General features: G+C 43.9%; 1 protein-coding gene across 1 annotated transcript; it reads right to left on the bottom strand.

The window, feature by feature from the left end:
• Nucleotides 1-4,000: 4,000 nt before the first annotated feature.
• On the bottom strand, nt 4,001-16,331 carry LOC114867914 (uncharacterized). The gene is made up of 12 exons (XM_029171063.3): nt 16,052-16,331; nt 15,440-15,781; nt 15,269-15,370; nt 14,386-14,712; nt 13,328-13,651; nt 12,374-12,700; nt 11,728-12,054; nt 10,965-11,300; nt 9,867-10,193; nt 8,956-9,279; nt 7,298-7,621; nt 4,001-5,899 (listed from the first exon to the last, which is right to left on the bottom strand). The coding sequence occupies exons 1-12, from the start codon at nt 16,086-16,088 to the stop codon at nt 5,808-5,810; spliced, it is 3,189 nt and encodes a 1,062-aa protein (XP_029026896.1). The 5' UTR covers nt 16,089-16,331; the 3' UTR covers nt 4,001-5,807.
• Between the last annotated feature and the right edge of the window lie 3,705 nt (nt 16,332-20,036).

Here is a 20,036-nt window from a genome sequence, read left to right as displayed (position 1 = left end):
CTGACAATTAAAATAATGTATTTTTTTTAATTAAAAGCTTTTAAAAATGCATGACTATGAGTGATATTGGTAAATTGCCAAAAACAACAGATAAGAAGACTTGATTCATCCCACAATGGGGAAATTATTTTGTTTGCAGCAGCAAGGAGACATTAAATAGGACAAACAGAACAGCGGTATGAGAAAACAGTAAATGGAATGGACGGCAGAGGTTTTAAGAATACAAAAAAAATGAAACCGTAATCAATTAAATTAAGTATAACAAAGTAAAACATTTGGTAAAAAATCACATCAAAATTTCATATTACATTACAACAATAATATAACCAGTGAATTCTGAGTATAAAAATAACGTCAGAAACAACAGCAACAACAAATGAAATACACAGTGTGGGTACATTTGTGTGTCACATAACACAGCAGTGTTATGTTGTACAGTCTGATGTCTGTGGGGAGCAATAACTTGCAGCGCTCCTTCCTGCACTGCGGGTGTAACAGTGTGGTGCTGAAGAAGCTGCTCAGAGCCTCTACAGTGGTGCAGGGGGTGGAGGGGTTCTCCATGATGGATGTTAGTTTACCAGCATATTTCTGTTTGTTAACTCCTGCATGGACTCCAGTGTGCAGCCCAGGACAGAGCCTGTTTTCTGAACCAGCTTGTTGAGGAAAACCACCCCCCCCCCCCTCCCCGATACACAGCCAACAATGGCGGTGTCAGTGGAAAACTTCTGGAGGTGGGAGTTGTCTGACATGTACAGAGTAAAGAGAAAGGGCAAGAACATCGTCCCCTGAGGTGCCCCCGTGCTGCAGACCCCCACAACAGACACAGTCAAGGAGCCTCATAAACTGTGGCCTGTCTGTGAGGTAGTTGATGGTCCAAGCAGCCAGATGCCTGCAACCTCCAGCTTCCTCCTCAGCAGTGATGGCTGAAACATGACCCACACAGTGCTCCCAGGGACTCCAGGTGAGATAGGTAGATGATGGCATCATCCACCCTGATGCCTGATCAATATGCAAACTACAGCGGGACCAGTGCTGAGCTCACCTGGATGTGAAGGTGACTGAGGACGATCCTCTCCATGGCCTTCATCAGGTAGGAGGTAAATTAAGGTGACAGGTCTGAAGTGATTCAGCTCTTTAGGTCGAGGTACTTGAGGAACTGTAACCAGACAGGAAGTCCTCCAGAGTAATGTTACTTTCTTCAGGCTAAGACTCAGGTTGAATATGGAGAGGACCACCTCACTGAGCTGGTCTGCACACTCCTTGAGGAGCCTCGAGCTGATATTATCAGAGCCTGTTGCCTTCCTGGCCTTTGTCCTCCTTAACTCCTTGAGTTATCTCCCTCCTAACGTGGTTCAGAGTGAGGCAGAGTGCGTGGTGGCTGGTCTGCAGCTGTGGGTTGTTGGGGGGGGCTCCCTTTGTTCTTTTCAGAGGAAGGGCAGATTAGAGTGCGTGGTGCTGACAAAAGCTGCCGCAGGCTTGGTCACCTGTGACCTGGCAACCATTTCCAGCCTCACCGTGGCTGAACTAATGCCCTGTCAATTTACAGTATACAAAAATGTTTAAATTAAACCAGGTGTGTTTACTAAAAGTAAAGAAATACAGGTAATCAAACAAGTGTTGAGGTGACCTGTGTGGCAGGAATGCAGCCATCACAATACCTTTTCTTCTTCACCTCAACTCAAACAGGATTGTTTTTGTTTGATTCTTGGTATTTCCTGTTCAATTACAGCTTTAGAAGGTGTGTGCAGCAATCAGAATGACTGCCAAGCAGGATTAATAAATGCATTTAATTTATTGCTTATGTAAATATTCATCCATGAACTATTTCTTAACATGTAGCATTATGGATCCCTAACATGGCAATACGTTAGAAAGTCACATTTGGCCAGTGTAGGAGAAAAACGTAGTAAATGTTAAGCAATAAGCATCCAATAAGCCAAGTCTTGAACCAGGATGCTAGTTTTTAGTACACACCTCATCCATTAGCACTATATTACACTCTGGGATTCACATACTAGCACTTATTAAATAAAGTACATACTGTACTTGAAAGTTTATCAGTGATGTCACTTACCCTTAACAAAACAAACATCAAGCTGAGATGAGAAAGGCGTTCTGCAACAACTCAAACCTGCTCTGATGTCATGAATGCATAGCCTTGAGAGGAAAACATTTCTTGAAACATAACTCCCACCCTCACCCCTCCCCATCTGACGCTCCCAGCGTAACCCCTTCACATTTAAAGCTTAACTCCAGCCCTGACCCACATGCCTTCCTTTCCGCCTTTTTCCCGTTTATCATGAATTCCCATTTTTTTGTGTTAAGTTCGCAATTTTCTTATTTTTTAAAGTTTCAACTTGGCCCCAATCACCGGCAGAGATTCAGAGAGATTCATTCTACTATAGCAGAAGACGCCACAGAGTAAGTTATTAATATCAACTACGAAGTGCGGATCCATTCAGCTGTTTATCTTTTATAGTTTTTCAACTATACTGTACTATTTGTACCCTCAAAGAAATAAATGGAGACAGTGGTTTTACCTTTTCCTACTGCAGTATTTTAGCTTACATTTAAATTTAAGCACTAGACATTATAAAAGTGAAAAGGATTCTCTGCATATTAAGCTACAGACTCTCGGTCTGTTTCGTAATTTTTAATCCAGTAATATTTTGTGACAGTTTTATGTAGTTTCCAGTGAATTTTCAGCTTTTCCTTTTTGTGTGCGAAGCTTTTCAGAGCGATGATGTCACAGCTCAGCTTCTAAACTTGACATTCCAGCCACACGTGTTGCTCATTTAACACGTTTAAATGAAACACGTTTCAATCAGATGTAGGTGAATTCATCTTCTTTTTAACAACGCGTATGATAAAGCCATCAGACACATGACCGTCGCTGGCCGAGTTCGAGGAAGTAGCGTGGAACGTGGAGCGAGAACACAGCATGTTCATGAGTAAAACACAGGTGTAAAACAGTAGATCACCTGTAAAACACTATGTTAGGCAGCCATCTACGGAAAACCACCACCATCTCCTTAGTTTTCCCTGCATTGATCAGAAGGTGGTTCCGCTGGCACCAGTCTACAAAGTTATGAGTGAGTCCTCTGTACTCTGCATTGTCATCATCGGTGATCAGTCTGACGATCGCAGAGTCGTCAGAGAACTTCTGCAGAACACAGCTGTCACGGCTGAGGGTGAAGAGGAAGGGGGCCAGTACAGTCCCCTGTGGGGCCCCCACACTGCAGGTCAGTGTGGGGGTTTGTGTTTCAGAAGCAGTTTGTGTTTCAGAAGCACCGGCTGGATGGTGTTGAAGGCACTGGACAAGTCAAAGAACATGATCCTCACAGTGCTGCCGGGCTTCTCTAGGTGAGAAAGAGCTCGATTGTAGGAGGAAGATGACGGCGTCGTCTGCTCCTATGCCTATGAACCGCAGTGGGTCCAGGTACTGTAGGTTCCCACCGCAGAGCGGAGGTGACCCAGGACCAGTCTCTCCAGTGTCTTCATCAGGTGTGATGTCAGAGCCACTGGTCTGAAGCTGCTGAGGTCTTTGGCAAGTGGTGTCTTAGGTACTGGTGCCACGCAGGACGTTTTTCACAGCCGTGGTACCATCGTCAGCTTGAGGTTCAGGTTGAACACATGCTCCATAACTCCACACAGCTTGCCTGCGCAGGACTTTAGGAGTCTGAGGCTGATGCCACCTGGTCCAGTTGTTTTCCTGGCTTTGATCTTTATGAGCTCTTTTCTCACCTTAGTGCTGCCAAATGACAGGGGTTGAAGGAGTGTCTCGGGGTGATGTGAAGTGGAGGTTGTTGGAATGAGTTGTTGGTCTGCAGGGCTTAATGGAGCCAGGCAGCCATGACAGCTGATGAATCATGTGACCGGAAGTAAAACTGGAACTTAACATGGTCGAGCCGAAACTGGGCATAACTTCAAAATAAAGCAGGAAATAGCACAAAAACAGAGACAAAATGCAGAGATGTAACATGTTCTGCACACATTTGGCTTTGTTAAAGCTACCTTTATTTCTCTTCAAATATATTCAGATATACTTTCAATGCATAATATACTTTCAGATATATTTTTATATTATCACATTCACCATAACAGCATTCACAGTGCATTGTCTTCATAATTGGACATCCTCCTTTTTTGTTTGTTTGTTTTGTGATTAAAGTGGTGCTTCACTGCTTAAAAGTGAGTTGTGTTATAATGCAACATTTTATTAGCTTAAATTGTGCAAAAACGTTCAGACATTGCTTAACATTTTTATCAACAACAGTCTCTATGATGATACGTGGGCAGTTCATATTGCCTATTAAAAGAAGTAGTAGTATCGGATTAGTATTAGAGTTTCTGCCAGCCAGAGCTAACGCACAAGGTAATGTTAGCAACATAAGCTAATGTTATACCCATTTTTTTTTTACAGTTTTCTTCTTGGTATCCTGAAGTAGCTTTCCAGTACTACGGTTTATATGGCCACCGTGCAATTCCAGATCTGCTTCCATCAGTGGGGTGCAGAGACACGACCAGCTGTCTCCTGCATGCAGCCCTGCCGCTCTGCTGTCTGCAGTCCCTCGCCCCCCACAAACACCCTGACTCCTTCTTCTTGCTTGTTTCTAGTGGCAGATCATGCTTTACTGCCACCTTCTAGGATGGAATATGGACACCCCAGCTCCTTGCGATTGCCTTTTTGCTTTAGCATCCTTGTCCTGGCCGAGTTCAAGGAAGTAGCGTGGAACGTGGAGCGGGAACACATCCCGATGATATCGTCCATATCACCAGGGGTTCATGGCAAAAGACAGCAAACATCTGATGGTTTCCATGACACCATGGGGACTGTATGAATGGTGCAGAATCCCATTTGATTGAGACAGTGTGGAATCAAATTAAAGGCAAGCAAATTTTATTGAATTAGTCAAAAGTAAAAAGTGGAAGAGTAGTATCGGCTGAAGGAATAAGATGGATCCTGCTGACACTGCTGCCATAAGGGTGTTGAACCTGGAGTTTTTAGCTACTATCACCAGTACATTAAGGACTTGGCATTAGTATTCCCAGATTTCACCCAACCATTTTCTTCACTGCTAAGCTGAATGCTACAGGAAGTCGATGGGTAGCTGAGTTAGCTAACTTTACTATTAAATATCATCCTGGAAAAGAGAACATTGATGCTGATAGTCTGTCTAGAATGCCCATGAATGTAGAGGAACTAATGAATGAGTGCACAGAAGAAATGTCTTATGATGCAGTGGGAGCTCCTGCTCAGGCTGTAGAGACACAGCTAGAATCAATGGCCATCTCTGTTGATGGTGTGCTTGATGCCACAGACACGATCATTGCTTTGATAACACCAGAACAGCTACAACAGGATCAGAGACATGTACACATAGGGCCAGTGTTGCGGAGTAAATTGTCAGGAGGGAAACTATTGCAAAAAGAACAGAAAAACTTCAGTGTTCAAAGTCTTTGTCTTGTTTATGAATGGGAAAAGCTGGAGACAGATGAGAATGACAATTTGTGGAGACATACAGTCCACAGAAAACAACTGGTGTTGCCAGAAAAGCACAAGATCACTGTGTTAAAAGAACTACATGACAAATGGGACATTAAGGTACAGACAGGACAGTATCACTGACAGAGAACTGTTTCTTTTGGCCATACAGTACATGCAGAGAGATATGAGACACCATCTCTGCTCTGTGACTGTCATTAACTGCTACATCTGATGAGAATGAGTCACTCAACTCTCAATTATCAGAGCGTAGAAATGAGTCAGACAACTTTTGACAGAGCAACAGACCAGAGACTGAAGATCAGACCAACTGATCCGCCATCAGAGGAGTGGAAGCAGTGGGGCTGCCACTGTCTCTTACATCCACTGGTTCATCTGGACCCCGAGTTCTCTCTGCAGAGGAGACAGAAGACAGTCAGAACTTCTATGTAACTGACCTTTATCTTTGTAAAACATACTGTACACTGCTAAAGAAAAATTACAAATAGCATGTCTGTCATGAGAACTTCACTTACAAAGCTGAACATTTCTGCTCTTTCATAAACTCAACACCAGCTTTGTTCATACTGGAGGATCATGAGATGTTCAACGTTTTTGTAATATCTTGGTACCAAGAGTGCAATGATCATTCTCAGTGCTATATGTACAGTATGTATGTGTATGTATGTATTAATGAGTAAGGGAGCATACAACATGTAACAGTTTCACAAAACACAATTTGAACATCATGGAAAAGGGAGGGACCAGCTCTTGTTTCTGGTCAGAACCAAAGTCATTTTAAAGTTTTCATTTCATTTCCTGGTTCTCCCTTTATGTTGAATCTGTGCTGAAGAGAATAACTATGAGCTGGATGTCTCCTGCGGTTCACCAAAAGGAAGCTTATGCATGTTTCAGTCTATCATATTTATGATTTAAGCCTGGGCGTTTAACGCAGTTGCAGCGCATTGTCCTCGTGACACAAATATTGAGTTTAAATCTAGCCACAGAATCATTTGCTGTGGTGATTCCTGATCTAGAGTAAGTGCCACATGTAGTGAAAAGTAAGTCCTTAATTGTTGACTTCACAAAGTATTTGCTGTGTTTGTTTTAACATGGAGTCAGTTGTTTTAGTTTTTTATCTAAGCACCAACTTCATTTTTCAGCTTCCAAACAGCTGTCCACTCTCCTCATGTATTATTTTGAAGAGTGGTCTTTCTCCTACTGAGTCTTGCTTCTTTTAGTTTTAACATCCAATGTACAATTTAGTGTTTAAATGAATGTTGTAATACAATTTAGAGGATTACATTATATGAAAATCATTTGTTTGTAACCAGCTCTAATGCAGTTAATATTGTCCATTAACATTCAGTTCAAATTTACACAGAATTAGATCCAGGGAGAAAGAGAACATGTAAAGCTGTGTTTTCTCATTTTTATCGTGCTTTGTACAAAAACTACAACCACAGTCCACACTCAATATGTACAGTAGAATCTTAGCAAACACTTACCATGCTCTTTGCTACCAAACTCCCAGCATGCATTTTATATTACATGCAAGTACAGTTGAAAAACACAAAAAAGCCTTTCATTTTAAAGCTAATATTTTTGCATATGAGAATTTAAATGTAAAGCGTCTAAGAAATTAAGTTTCATATGAAACATTTGTTTTTTGAGGGCATTCATTCATATTTGATCTAAGGTCTCAGGTTCAAAAGCTAACATGGTTATGTTCTATGAACCAAATGTGGATTGATGAGATTTGCAAATTATTTTGTGACCAATTGTAACAACTGACCCTAGACTTAAACTGACCTTTGACCTCCAGCTCCACCTGTTTCTTCATCAGGATGTTTCCCTCCTTGTTGAAGACGGTGCAGGTAAAGGTGTCTGTGTCTTCCTCTGTTAGGTTCTTCAGACTCAGACTGACGTCTCCAGGTTTCACAGGGTTTCTCTGCATCTCTGTTCGTCCGCTGTAAAAACTGTGTTGTTCTCCAGGCTGATCAGAACCGGTGTGATACACATGGACCCTCCTGTTTGCTTTGTTCCTCCACTCTACTCTGATGTCTTCAGGCAGGTCTAGGGTTTCACAAGGCAGCAGGACAGACTCCTCCCCTGACTCCACCTCCACCTGTTGGACTGAAATGATGAAACAAACATCAGCAGAAACATCAGCAGAAGCTCTGACACATTCTTTTTGTTTATTCAGTGAAATCTTTGTACCCATAATAAATCATCAAGATCTGAGTGTACAGTAAATGTAACAGTAGTGGAATGTCAGGCACAATTTGTCACAGATGTGAATGAGCAACTTCTACACATACTGTGTACATTATATTATAGTGCATACATTATAGTGTAGTGCTGTGTGTGAGTTAATTTCTTTTCTTGAACTTTGTATTTCTGTCAAAAACATGTCTGTAAGGAATGTCCAATGTGTATGAATGTTTGGTCCCTTCAGGTAAACAGGTAAAGTCATCTGGTTCTACTGAGTTTTGAGGATCGTTGATATGAGGCTCCACTGAGCTTGGTCTAAGGTTAGCTTAGCAACCAGCCGTCTGTCTGATAGGACAGAGGTTTACAACTCTAGGCCATGGACTGGGGTCAATCCTTAGACTTATCTGACAGACTGCTTGTTTCCTGCACTATATGTTTTTAAATGATTTTATCTCAACACCCAGAAAAAATATACAAGTATTTCAAATACTTGCAATGCATAAATATTACACCAGAGAGCACCAAATAATTAACAAAGGAGCTTTCCAGGGACAACATTTTTTAGACCCAATGTATCACATGATACAATTTTTTTGAAACTAATTGAAACTTACGTACTAAAAGTGATATTTGATTTTTTGTTGTTATTGTTCAGAATGACCAATAAAGACTCCAGTTTTAAAAAATAATTAGAATTTTCTGTCAATTGTTTAATGGTTTGGACTTTACAGGAGGGACTAAGGATAATTGAACAATCCAAACACACGACCCAGGTCGTCTGACTTGCGTTAATTTTGTTTGTTTTGTCTATTATTCTATCAAAGATAGAATTTTTTTTAATGTTTGTGCTGGACTGGATGACTGGAAGTAAACAGACTTTAGCTTGTGAATTAGACATTTCCCTGGTTCAGCTAAGCAGGAGTTTGTGTGTATCATAAAAACTGGGTCTGCCAGGATGAATAAAAGATGACTAAAATAATAAACATCCATATGGCTTTGCCCCTTTGCAGAAAGCGTCCCTAAACCTCCAAATTATGCAGATTCTGCAACATGGTCTCTCATGGAGCACCTATGGAGCACTGTGTACAATTTACTGTTTCATATTTATTTTGAGGGCATTCATTCATTCATATTTGATCTAAGGTCTCAGGTTCAAAAACTAACATGTATATGTTCTATGAATAAAATGTGGGTTGATGACATTTGCAAATCATTTATTGAACATTTGTAACACTTGACTCTAGACTTCAACTGACCTTTGACATTCAGCTCCACCTGTTTCTTCATCAGAATGTTTCCCTCCCTGTTGTAAACGATGCAGGTGAAGAATCCTGTGTCTTCCTCTGTTGGGTTCTTCAGACTCAGACTGACGTCTCCAGGTACCAGCTGGTTTCTCTTCAACTCTGTTCGTCTTTTGTAAATATTGTGTTGTTCTCCAGCCAGATTAAAACCGTTCTGATAAACATGGACCTTCCTGCTTTTTCTGTCCTTCCACTCTACTCTGATGTCTTCAGGCAGGTCTTTGGCTTCACAAGGCAGCAGGACAAAATCCTCCCCTGATTCTACCTCCACCTGTTGGACTGAAATGATAAAACACAACATCAGCAGAAGCTCTGACACATTTTTTTGTTTCTTCAGTGAAATCGTTGTACCCATAATAAATCATCAAGACCTGAGTGTAAATGTAACAGTAGTGGAATGTCAGGCACAAAGAGTTTGAAGTGTGTACAGACCAAGGGGAACTAATTAGGGTTTCTAACACCTCCCTGCAATTAGGTACTGGAAGCAACTATAATTTTCCCAGTCCCAAGGAAAGCAGCCATAAGTAGCTTGAATGAATAAAGACCCACTGCAGTTACTTCCATTGTAATGAAGTCCTTCGAGAGACTTGACCTTCAGCACCTCAGGTCCTGCCTCCCACTAAATTTCTTCTCTGAGCTCTGGGAACTATGTCAGAATGCAGATCCCAGGAACAACATCTGAGACCTCTGTCTAGAAGACTGCAGTTAAAACTGCTTTAGTGACACCAATGGGTTTTTAGGAGTTTAACAAATTCCTATAGGAAGTTACAAATACTCAGATACTTTATAGGGGGTGATAAAAATGTGTGAGTGGCATGAACTTGATTTTTTTCAGATAATTTCATTATAATCTCTGCCACTCTGACCTTCAACCTCCAGATCCACCTGTTTCTTCATCAGGATGGTTCTCTCCTTGTTGTAGACGGTGCAGATGAAGGTCCCTTTGTCTTCAACAGTTGGGTTCTTCAGTCTCAGACTGACGTCTCCACTTTTCAGCAAAGTTTTCTTTATCTCTGTTCGTCCTTTGTAAAAATTGTGTTGTTCTTCAGGATGATCAGAACCGTTCTGATATAAATGGACCGTGTTGTTCTTATGGTCCTTCCACTCCACTTTGACAAATTCAGGCAACTGAACAACGGTTTTACAAGGCAACAGGACTGACTCCTCCCCTGATTCCACCTCCACCTGTTGGACTGAAATGATAAAACACAATATCAGCAGCAGTACATTTAGTGTATTCAGTAAAATCAGTAAAAGTTTGATTATTTTCAGGCTAAACCCAGTGGACTGCACCAACGATGTCTCATAGTAAGAAAACTAGCAAAAGAGTCTTAGAGATGAAAACATTAACATCAGTGAATGCAATTTTGTAGTAAAACCTATTGACTTTTCTGGAGTTACATGATACAAAGTCTTTTGTTTTAACCAAAGATGAAGGATGTCAGGGCTCATATGGATCAGCTGAGGGGTACAACAGTGGGTCTGTGGAGCCTGATCAGAGACCCATTCACTGCCCTCCTCCAGAGTTGACAAAACAGCCAAGTTGTGTAAACTCTGGGGTTTCATAATTTCATTTTTAGAAAACATTTTGTTCTTAATTTTGTCCTTCGTTTCTCTTGACTTTTTATTTTTTAGTTTATTTTTTTAAGTTAGTGTTATTTTGCTGCTTTGTGAAGCATTTTCTTTTCAGGTTTCCCCAAATTTGTCCTTGGGAACAGGAGGGCTCTGTCATTTATGATCCAGTTACAGCTCGTTACAGTAAGTTATCAACTGAACGTGTTCTATACCAGCTGTTTTTAATTAACATGTGCTGTTTGTGTGGAACAACTCGCTTTTTGTATATTTAAGTAGATCAGAAGAAAAGAATGGACCAGTTTAAAAGAGATGTAAAACATTAAGTTTATTCTCACTGTTTGGATGTAGCAGATAAATAACTTTCCAGCATCAGTTTCTTAGTCACTGACCTGTGATCTGGAGCACGACATGTTTCTTCATTAGAATCTTTCCCTCCTTGTTGTAGATGGTGCAGGTGAAGGTTCCTCTGTCTCCATCTGTTGGGTTCATTAGACTCAGACTGAGGTCTCCAGGCCTGAGTGCGTTACTGCTCTCATCTCTGTTCATCTCTGTTCGTCCGTTGTAATGAATGTGCTGATCTTCAGGCTGATCAGAACCGTTCTGACACACATGGACCGTTCTGTTCTTACTGTCCTTCCACTCCACTCTAATGTCTTCAGGCAGGTCTTTGGCTTCACAAGGCAGCAGCACAGACTCCTCCCCTGACTCCACCTTGACATATTGGCCTTAAATGATGAAACACAGTATAAGCAGCAGCTCTGACACATTTCTTGTAGTATCTTCAGTAAATCTTTGCATTGAGGTGCAAAACTATCTTCACAATCCCCATGGGGAAATTAAAAGTAATTTGAACCAAGGTTTTGTTGAATATTTTGTGCAGTAATCCAACACATTAATGACTGAATTAATTCTACACCATGTCTTCACCGACCAGCAGCTTCACCTGTTTCTTCATCAGAATGTTTCTCTCTCTTTCAAGCATGTTTGGTTGGTTCCAGTCTAAAACTATTCAGTATCACTTTAATAGAGTCAGTCCAGTCTGTGTTTAGTGTCTGACAGAGAATCACTGTCACATCATCTGGCAAACTGGAACTGACGGAGGTCCGACTCAGTGCACAATATGATCGTTGTTACATCAACATAAAAACTGACCTTTGAACTTCAGCTCCACCTGTTTCTTCATCACAACGTTTCCCTCCCTGTTGTAAACGGTGCAGGTGAAGGTTCCTGTGTCTTGATCTGTCGGGTTCTTCAGACTCACACTGACATCTCCAGGTTTTACAGGGTTTCTCTTCATTTCTGTTCGTCCTCTGTAAAGACTGTGCTGTTCTCCAGGCTGATCAGAACCATTCTCATAGACATGGACCTTATTATCATCACTGTCCATCCACTCCACTCTGACGTCTTCAGGCAGATGACCTGTGGCTTCACAAGGCAGCAGGACTGACTCCTCCCCTAACTTCACCTCCACCTGTTGGACTGAAATGATGGAAGACAATATTAGCAGCAGCTCTGACACATTTCTTTGAGTGCCCTCATTTAAATCTTTATAGTGAAGCATGTTTCATTGGTTCCAGTCTAAAACCCGTCTCCACTGGACACAGACAGTTTAGTCTGTGGTGTCATCACAGCTAACTGTTTATTCAGTATCACTTAAATGGAGTCAGTCCAGTCTGTGTTTAGTGTCTGACAGAGAATCACTGTCACATCATCTGATGAACTAGAACTGACTTGGTTCTACACAGAGGTCCAACTCAGTGCACAATATGATCGTTATTACATCAACATAAAAACTGACCTTTGACCCTCAGATCCACCTGTTTCTTCATCACAACGTTTCCCTCCCTGTTGTAAACGGTGCAGGTGAAGGTACATGTGTCTTTGTGTGTTGGGTTCTTTAAACGCACACTGACGTCTCCAGGTTTTACAGGGTTTCTCTGCATCTCTGTTCGTCCTCTGTAATATCTGTGCTGTTCTTCAGGCTGATCAGAACCGTACTGATAGACATGGACCTTATTATCATCACTGTCCATCCACTCCACCCTGATGTCTTCAGGCAGCTGAACTGTGGCTTCACAAGGCAACAGGACAAACTTCTCACCTGACTTCACCTCCACCGGTTGGACTGAAATGAAAAAACACAACATCAGCAGCAGCTCTGACACATTGTCTTTGAGTGTCTTCGTTGAATCTTTGTAGTAAAGCAGGGTTTGGTTGGACATTTGGATTTGACTCAATGAAGGATTCAGTGATGATGGTGAAAAATGACACTTTTTTCTCTAGTGTCTAGTGTTTTAATTTGCTTAAGAACCGAGACTTTGTTTTCAGGTTCAGCATCATTGATCACGTCCCACAAATGGTCGTCTTCAGTCGTCTAAACAGAAGCTACGTTGGAGAAGGACGCATCAGGGCCCTCAATAACAACACAGTGAACCTTTCCTCTGTCATTAGTTCTCTGCAGTTGTTATCACTGCTTCATCTGGACCAAACAGAACCACCACTGTGTTGTTCTCTGAACCTACACCCTAGTCAGTCTGTGGAAGCTGGATCTCAGAGGAAGCTCGCCTCAACAGAACCACGTGGGTGCAGTGGACCACATTTGACACCACGGGTTCTTTAAGTGTTGTTTGTGTGGAATCAGCTGCCAGCTCATTTATACATGACGAGATATGAGACAGTGAAACACACTGAGCAGAACCTGGACTGAGTACTTCCGGCATCTTATTTTTTCCAGCTCACCATGAACACTGACCTTTGACATGAAGGACAACCTGTTTCTTCACCAGGATGTTTAACTCCTTGTAGACGGTGCAGGTGAAGGTTCCTCTGTCTGCATCCGTTGGGTTCTCCAGTTTCACACTGACATCTCCGGTTTGCAGCAGGTCAGTATTTATCTGTGTTCGACCTTTGTAAAGACCGTCTTGTTTTCCAGGCTGTTCAGAACCGTTCTCATATGCACAGACCATCCTGTTCTTCATGTCTTTCCACTCCACCCTGGTGTCTTCAGGCAGGTGAACTGTAGTTTTACAAGGTAGCAGCACAGACAGCACCCCTGACTTCACCTCCACCAGTTGGGCTAAAATGATAAAACACAACATCAACAGAAGCTCTCACACATTGTCTTTGAGTGTCTTTGTTAAATCTTTGTAGTGAATCTTGGTTGATTGGTTCATCACTAAAAGTCATCTCAACTTGACATAGACAGTTTAGTCTGTGATGTCATCACAGCTGACTGTTTATTCAGTATCACTTAGATCAATGGACTCAGTCCAACCTGTGTTTGACAGAGAATCACTGTCACATCATCTGATGAACTAGAACCGAGTCCAGACTGATGCTCTGTCACACGCTGACATGTCAGTGAGTGAACAAAGAATGAGGGGATGGAGGAGAGGGACAAACTCAGGATGGAACCAATGAACCAACATGGAGACACTTCCAGACACTTCTGTTCAGAGGATCAGATTCTACATCTTCACAGGACAGAGCTTCACGATAATAGACTGACACACAACCAGTGTTTCCTACCACAGTGTGTCTCTGAGCCGTCAAAGCATCAGCTTGATTTCTGGATGAGCTCAGACCACTTGAAGGAACCTTTAACAGTGAATCAGTGAATTTGCTGCTGAACAATAACTGCTGAAGTATCCGATGCTGGTTCTCATTGACCACTAATTCCAAATCCAGGTAGAACCTGAGCTAGTTTAGTTTTATTCCTGTGGAACAAGCTCTAAGTTCGATCTCACTCTTAGGAGCTAGCAGATAAATGACTTCCTGTGTTTCTAGCATTAGCTTAGCATCAGCACTGACCTTTGACCTGGAGGATGACTCGTTTTTTCACCAGGGTGTTTCCCTCCTTGTTGGAGACGATGCAGGTGAAGGTTCCTCTGTCTTTATATGTTGGGTTCTTCAGACCCAGACTGAGGTTTCCAGTTTTCAGAAGAGCACTGTTCATCTCAGTCCGTTGTCTGTAAAGATTGTCTTGCTCTCCATCCTGATTTTGACCGTTCTCATACACATGGACCACCTTGTTGTCTCTGTCCCTCCACACCAATCTGATGTCTTCAGGCAGGTGAACTATGGTTTTACATGGCAGCAGGACTGACTGCTTCCCTGGTTTCACGCTTACCTGGTAGACTGACAGAACAACAGAGCACAGGTAAATGATACCAGAACATATGAAACATCTACTAAGTTTAAGTAGATGGAGGAGTACTACAGTACCTCCTTATTATGTTTATTAAAAGTGTAACATTTTTATAGCGATGGAAATTTAAAAAATGCTCAAAAAGTATTTCCACTTAACACTGACTGTAAGCAGAAAAGATCTACAGTGATTGGTGACAGTTGTTTACTTTAGTTTTCATAATCCACTGAATTAAGTACAGCTCATGCTAGTTGTTGATTATACATCACACTGTTTGTGGAGGGCTTGCTGACTCTCATGGTTGCTTTTCACACTATTGTGTACGACACCTTTGGTGAAGTCATCATCCATCACCTATACTGTAACTCTTGATTCTTACTCTCCCAACAGTTTATCCTGATTAGTTCTGGAGCAGCCGCTGCCTCACACTAAACCAAGAAATACTCAGCAACTTATTCACTTCTCTACAGTCGTGGAACTAATTATTACGTCTCCAAAAAGCAACAATAGCAAAGCTTTATAGATTATGTAGTAGTAGAAACATACCTGACATGAAGTAGTGACGGAAAAATATTAACAGACCCCCAGCAACAAGAAGAAGAATAGCCAGGACAACCAGACATGCTGTGGCCCAGGATGGAAATTGTTCTGTGGAGAATGGAGAACAGCATGACTTCTGATCTTTATCTACAATAGATGCTGGTGTTTGTTACTGACCTTTGACCTGCAGATGTATGCTTTTGCTGCTCATTTTTCCCGCACCAGGTGAGCTCACAGAGCAGGTGTAGGTTCCACTGTCAGACAGCATCAGTCTCGTCAGGTTCAGACTCAGGTCCCCAGTGTTTATGGCATTTGTGCTCATCGATGTTCGGCCTCTGTAAAGCTGGTTCTGGTCTTTAAGTTTATCACCGTCCTGCTGACGCTGGTGGACGGTGGAAGGACTGAGATCGGATCGGCTCCACACCACTGTGGGTTCGTCCACATCAAATGTGGGAAACTCACAGGGCAGCAGGAACCAGTCCCCCGTATACATGACCACAGCTGAGGCATGATGGGAAACTGTAGACATACAAGACATAAAAGAGTTCAACACAGAGTAAACTGACTGTTGACTGTGAATGTCTTTACATCTGTTCATCAAATCTTCAACAACAACACAGAGCAGGTAACAACCTGGAAGATCAACCATCTACAGAAATGAGGCCCTGAAGAACTGAGCTGATACAAGCAGACACATCCAGAACAAGGCGACAGCAGCACAGATCAGATACAGAGGAAGGAAACAGAGACACTGGATCAGTCAGATCAGAGGGAGGAAGCTTCTCTTACCGTGAACCAGGATCACAAACACCACCAACATCTGCATCTTCCTGTGGAAAAGAACAAGAACAAAGTTTCCTTTGAGCTGCTTCTTTAAGAACAAAGAGCAGCTTCAGAAACAGCTTCAGGATCAGTTCAGAGCCATTTGTCTCTTGATCGTCTCCTGATTCACAGAGAAGCTTTAGTTTCACTTCAGAGGTTCCAGAGAAGCAACTGTTGGAATGTAAAGAAACTGGTCCAACAGTTTCATCAAATATCTCTGACTTTATTCTGAAGTCAATCACACCCTGAAGTTTGTCCAATCAGAGAGGAGACATAAACAAATGAAGATAAACTTGATCCGAGGTTTAAACGTCAGACGTCAGTCAGACCCTGGATCAGCTCAGGTCTGAAGCTGCATCTCTCTGTCTTCAGACATGACATGGGCAGAAATGTGTTTCTGTTTTATAGGACACGAAGGTAGAAAGTTCCCCAACGTTACTTGCTAAGGACCTTTGGACAAAAAGAATCCACACTGACTGACAATAATAAGAACACTGTAGATGCAGTGAAAAAAGGTGTTTGCCCATGAAATCTGCTTTTCTTCCATGTGTGTTTACTGAAACTGGAACGTAATGAATCAGTCTCAGTTACTAACACAAAGTTTTGTGATCTACACTAAACAGTTCAGTCAGACTTGTTCCTCATGACAGGACATTTCTGCATCTTCATGAACAGCTTTGTTCAGTCTGTGACATAGTTCTGTTCCACATCTGACCTCCTCCAGATAATGACATCGGCCTGCAACACCGGTCTCAATGCAATGTTCCACAGACAGGGACGTCCACACAAAAAACAGGACTGGCTACCAGCCAACAAGCAGAAGTCGCGTTTCTGTCATCAAACTCCCAGCATGCACTCAGAGACAGACAGAAATATTTGACATTGTGCTGCAGTTTTCTTTCTCCAGATGCTGTGGTTCCAGATTTCACATTCATATCTTTGTGTTTCTGACTCTTGGAGTCTTCAGGGTTTCACGTCAGAAGTTTCCAGCAGGTTTTGCATCAGTAAAACTGGTTCTGTTTTGGTTGGTCACAACTGTTCTGATGAGGACGAGGTGACAGCAGCACAGATCAGATTCAGAGGAAGGAAACAAAGACTGAAGACGTTGGATCAGTCAGTCAGTTGGAATGTAAAGCAGTTCTGCAGGTTCAGCAGCTTCATCATAACTCGGGATTGGCTGACTGACAGTAAGCGTATCGCGTCACTTCCGGTTACTGAGGTTTGCTGTCGCTGTGTGTGTACAGCGTAACTCTCCGCTATTTTCTAAATATTATTGTTCTATATCTGGTAGCGACTGCTAAGAGTTGCAAAACAAGCTTGTAACACCCAAGCATCCTTTCCTTTCATTAAACGTCCTGCTAATTTACACTGTTATCTAAGTGTTTTCTCCGCTAGCGTAGCTCCTAGCTTACTTTCCTGCTATGGCTTCCCCCTTTTCCTCTCCCTCTCGCTCCGTTCGGTGCTCGGTGTGTCTTATGTTTAGCTTATCCTCCGCCTCCTTTAGTGATGGTAATGGTATCTGTAATAGGTGTACGCTAGTTGCAGGGTTGGAGGCGAGGTTGTTAGACTTAGAGTCTCGGCTTCGCACTTTAGAAAACAGGCCAGCTAGCCAGGTCCCTTTAGCCGGTGCGGAGCCTCCTAGCTTAGCTGCTACCAGTCCCCCGGCAGGTCCCAGGCAGCTGGGCAACGACTGGGTCACGGCTCGTAAGAAACGTAGCTTTAGGCAGGCGCCCACGGTTCACCACCAACCGCTTCACGTTTCAAACAGATTTTCCCCACTCGGCGACACACCCGCTGAGAAACCCACTCTGATCATTGGTGACGACATAGTCCGAAACGTGAAGTTAGAGAATCCAGCGGTCATAGTTAGGTGTTTGCCTGGGGCCAGAGCGGGCGACATTGAGTCTTATCTTAAGCTCCTGTCTAAGGATAAGCGTAAGTACGCTAAGATCGTAATACACGCAGGAGCTAATGACGCCCGGTTACGCCAATCGGAAATCACTAAAACTAACATTGAGTCGGTGTGTTCGTTCGCCAAAACAATGTCGGACTCCGTAGTTTTCTCTGGACCCCTCCCCAATGTGACCAGCGATGACATGTATAGCCGGCTGTCATCGCTCCACCGCTGGTTGTCTAGGTGGTGTCCTGCAAACGATGTGGGCTTTGCGGCTAATTGGAGCACTTTTTGGGGAAAACCTGGGCTGATTAGAAGAGACGGCGTCCATCCCACGTTGAACGGTGTCATGATTCATGTTACATGTCACATCCTGTTTTATTTTGTTAACTTCCTGTCACGCTCCGGTTCTCATCATCCACACCTGTTGCTAATTAGTAATCAGCACCTGTACTTAACCTCCACCTCTCACCCACACCAGTCGCCAGATTGTTAGTTCATGTACTCTTTCCAGCATTCTATCGTAGCCATTCGTGTTTTGACCGTGACCGCCTCGACCATTGATTCTTGCCTGAGCCCTGTTGATCCCGCAACCTGTGAAAGACCTGTGCCTGATAATCTGACCGTGAGTTTTTGCCTGATCCTTGTCTGTACTGTTGCCAAAGCCTGCTCGTGTACCGAACCCTGCCTGGACCTTGATTCTGAGATTGCCTGCTCCTTTGTATATTGCCTACTGGAACGTACTGTGTTTGACCTGGACTGCCTGACTCTGATTCACCGAATAAACCTGCACTTAATCACATCTGTGTTTCTGCGCCGTGCATGTGGGTCCGACACCTGCCCAAGCCTGACAGAACAATCTGGCCAGAAATGGACTCCGCCGGTGCAGAGAACCTCCGTGCTCAGCTCATGGCTCAGGAGCAGCGCGCAGCAGAGCAGGAGGAGAAAACCAACGCCGCTCTCCAGAGATTGGCCGAGTGTGTTTTGCGACAGGAGACGGCGATGGCAGGATTAACTGAGGCAATGAATCGCCTGACCCAGAGCTCGACGGGAGAGACGAGACCGACCCCGAGCGCCACTGCCGCGGCAGCGCCCCTGGCAGCAGCGGTTCCCATGGCCGTCGCTCCAGACGCCAGGCTGGGCGCCCCGCTACGGTTCTCTGGTGAGTCAGGAGACTGTCGAGCATTTCTCACACAGTGTGAGATTCATTTTGAACTGCATTCACCCGCGTTTCCCTCGGAGCGCGCTCGGGTGGCATACGCTATTTCGCACCTGACGGGGGACGCGGAAGCATGGGCGACAGCGGAGTGGCAAAACGGCTCTTCCTGCGTGTGCACCTTCGCCGCTTTCGCCACCGCATTGAAACAGATCTTCCAGGAAGTCACCCCGGGACGCGAAGCGGCTCAGCGGCTGGTGAATATTCGACAGGGCGGCAGACCGACGGCGAAGTACGCAATCGAGTTCCGCACGCTAGCCGCAGAAGCCGGCTGGGACGCCACCGCACTGGGTGATGTATTTATCCGCGGACTCTCTCGGCGAGTCAAGGACTGCTTGGCAGCGAGGGATTTGCCCAGCAGTTTGGACGCTCTGATCGCCCTGGCGATACAAATTGACCGCAGGCTGGGGAGCAACGAACGGGAGCACCACCGAGAGGAAAGCCTGCGGGAGAACCGTCGACTTCGCACCACGAGCCCCAGGAGGGGGCAGCGTGAGCCTGGCGGTCAGTCCGTTCCTCGGAACCCGGAAGTGGGACCGCAGCCAGAGGAACCGATGCAGATCGGCCGCGCACGGCTGTCAGAGGAGGAGAAGCGACGTCGACGCTCCCATGGACTGTGTTTGTATTGCGGTCAGGCCGGGCATCTTGCCCTGCGCTGTCCACTAAAGAGACATGGCTCATCGCTAGCACGGAGGGTAGCGGTGAGCCGAACAATTTTAGGTAGCGCCTCCGCTCGGTCATTGCCTACGGTAACACTAGTCTCCAGTACCCGATCCGTCCAGCAGGCGGTCCTCATTGACTCCGGAGCTGATGCCAGTCTGATGGACGCCGGACTTGTGGAG

The sequence above is a fragment of the Betta splendens genome, chromosome 2 (assembly GCF_900634795.4).
Source record: "Betta splendens chromosome 2, fBetSpl5.4, whole genome shotgun sequence".
NCBI classification, from domain to species: domain Eukaryota; kingdom Metazoa; phylum Chordata; class Actinopteri; order Anabantiformes; family Osphronemidae; genus Betta; species Betta splendens.
Note: the sequence above shows the minus strand (reverse complement) of the source record. Positions and strands in the feature narration are given on the sequence as shown.

Excerpts from the sequence above, each read along its gene's own strand:
- LOC114867914 (XM_029171063.3), bottom strand. The coding sequence starts at position 16,088 with ATGCAGATGTTGGTGGTGTTTGTGATCCTGGTTCACG. Across the intron at positions 15,371-15,439 it reads CATACATCTGCAGGTCAAAG|AACAATTTCCATCCTGGGCC; the intron begins GTCAGTAACAAA and ends CATTCTCCACAG. Across the intron at positions 12,055-12,373 it reads GGTGGATCTGAGGGTCAAAG|TCCAACAGGTGGAGGTGAAG; the intron begins GTCAGTTTTTAT and ends CCATCATTTCAG.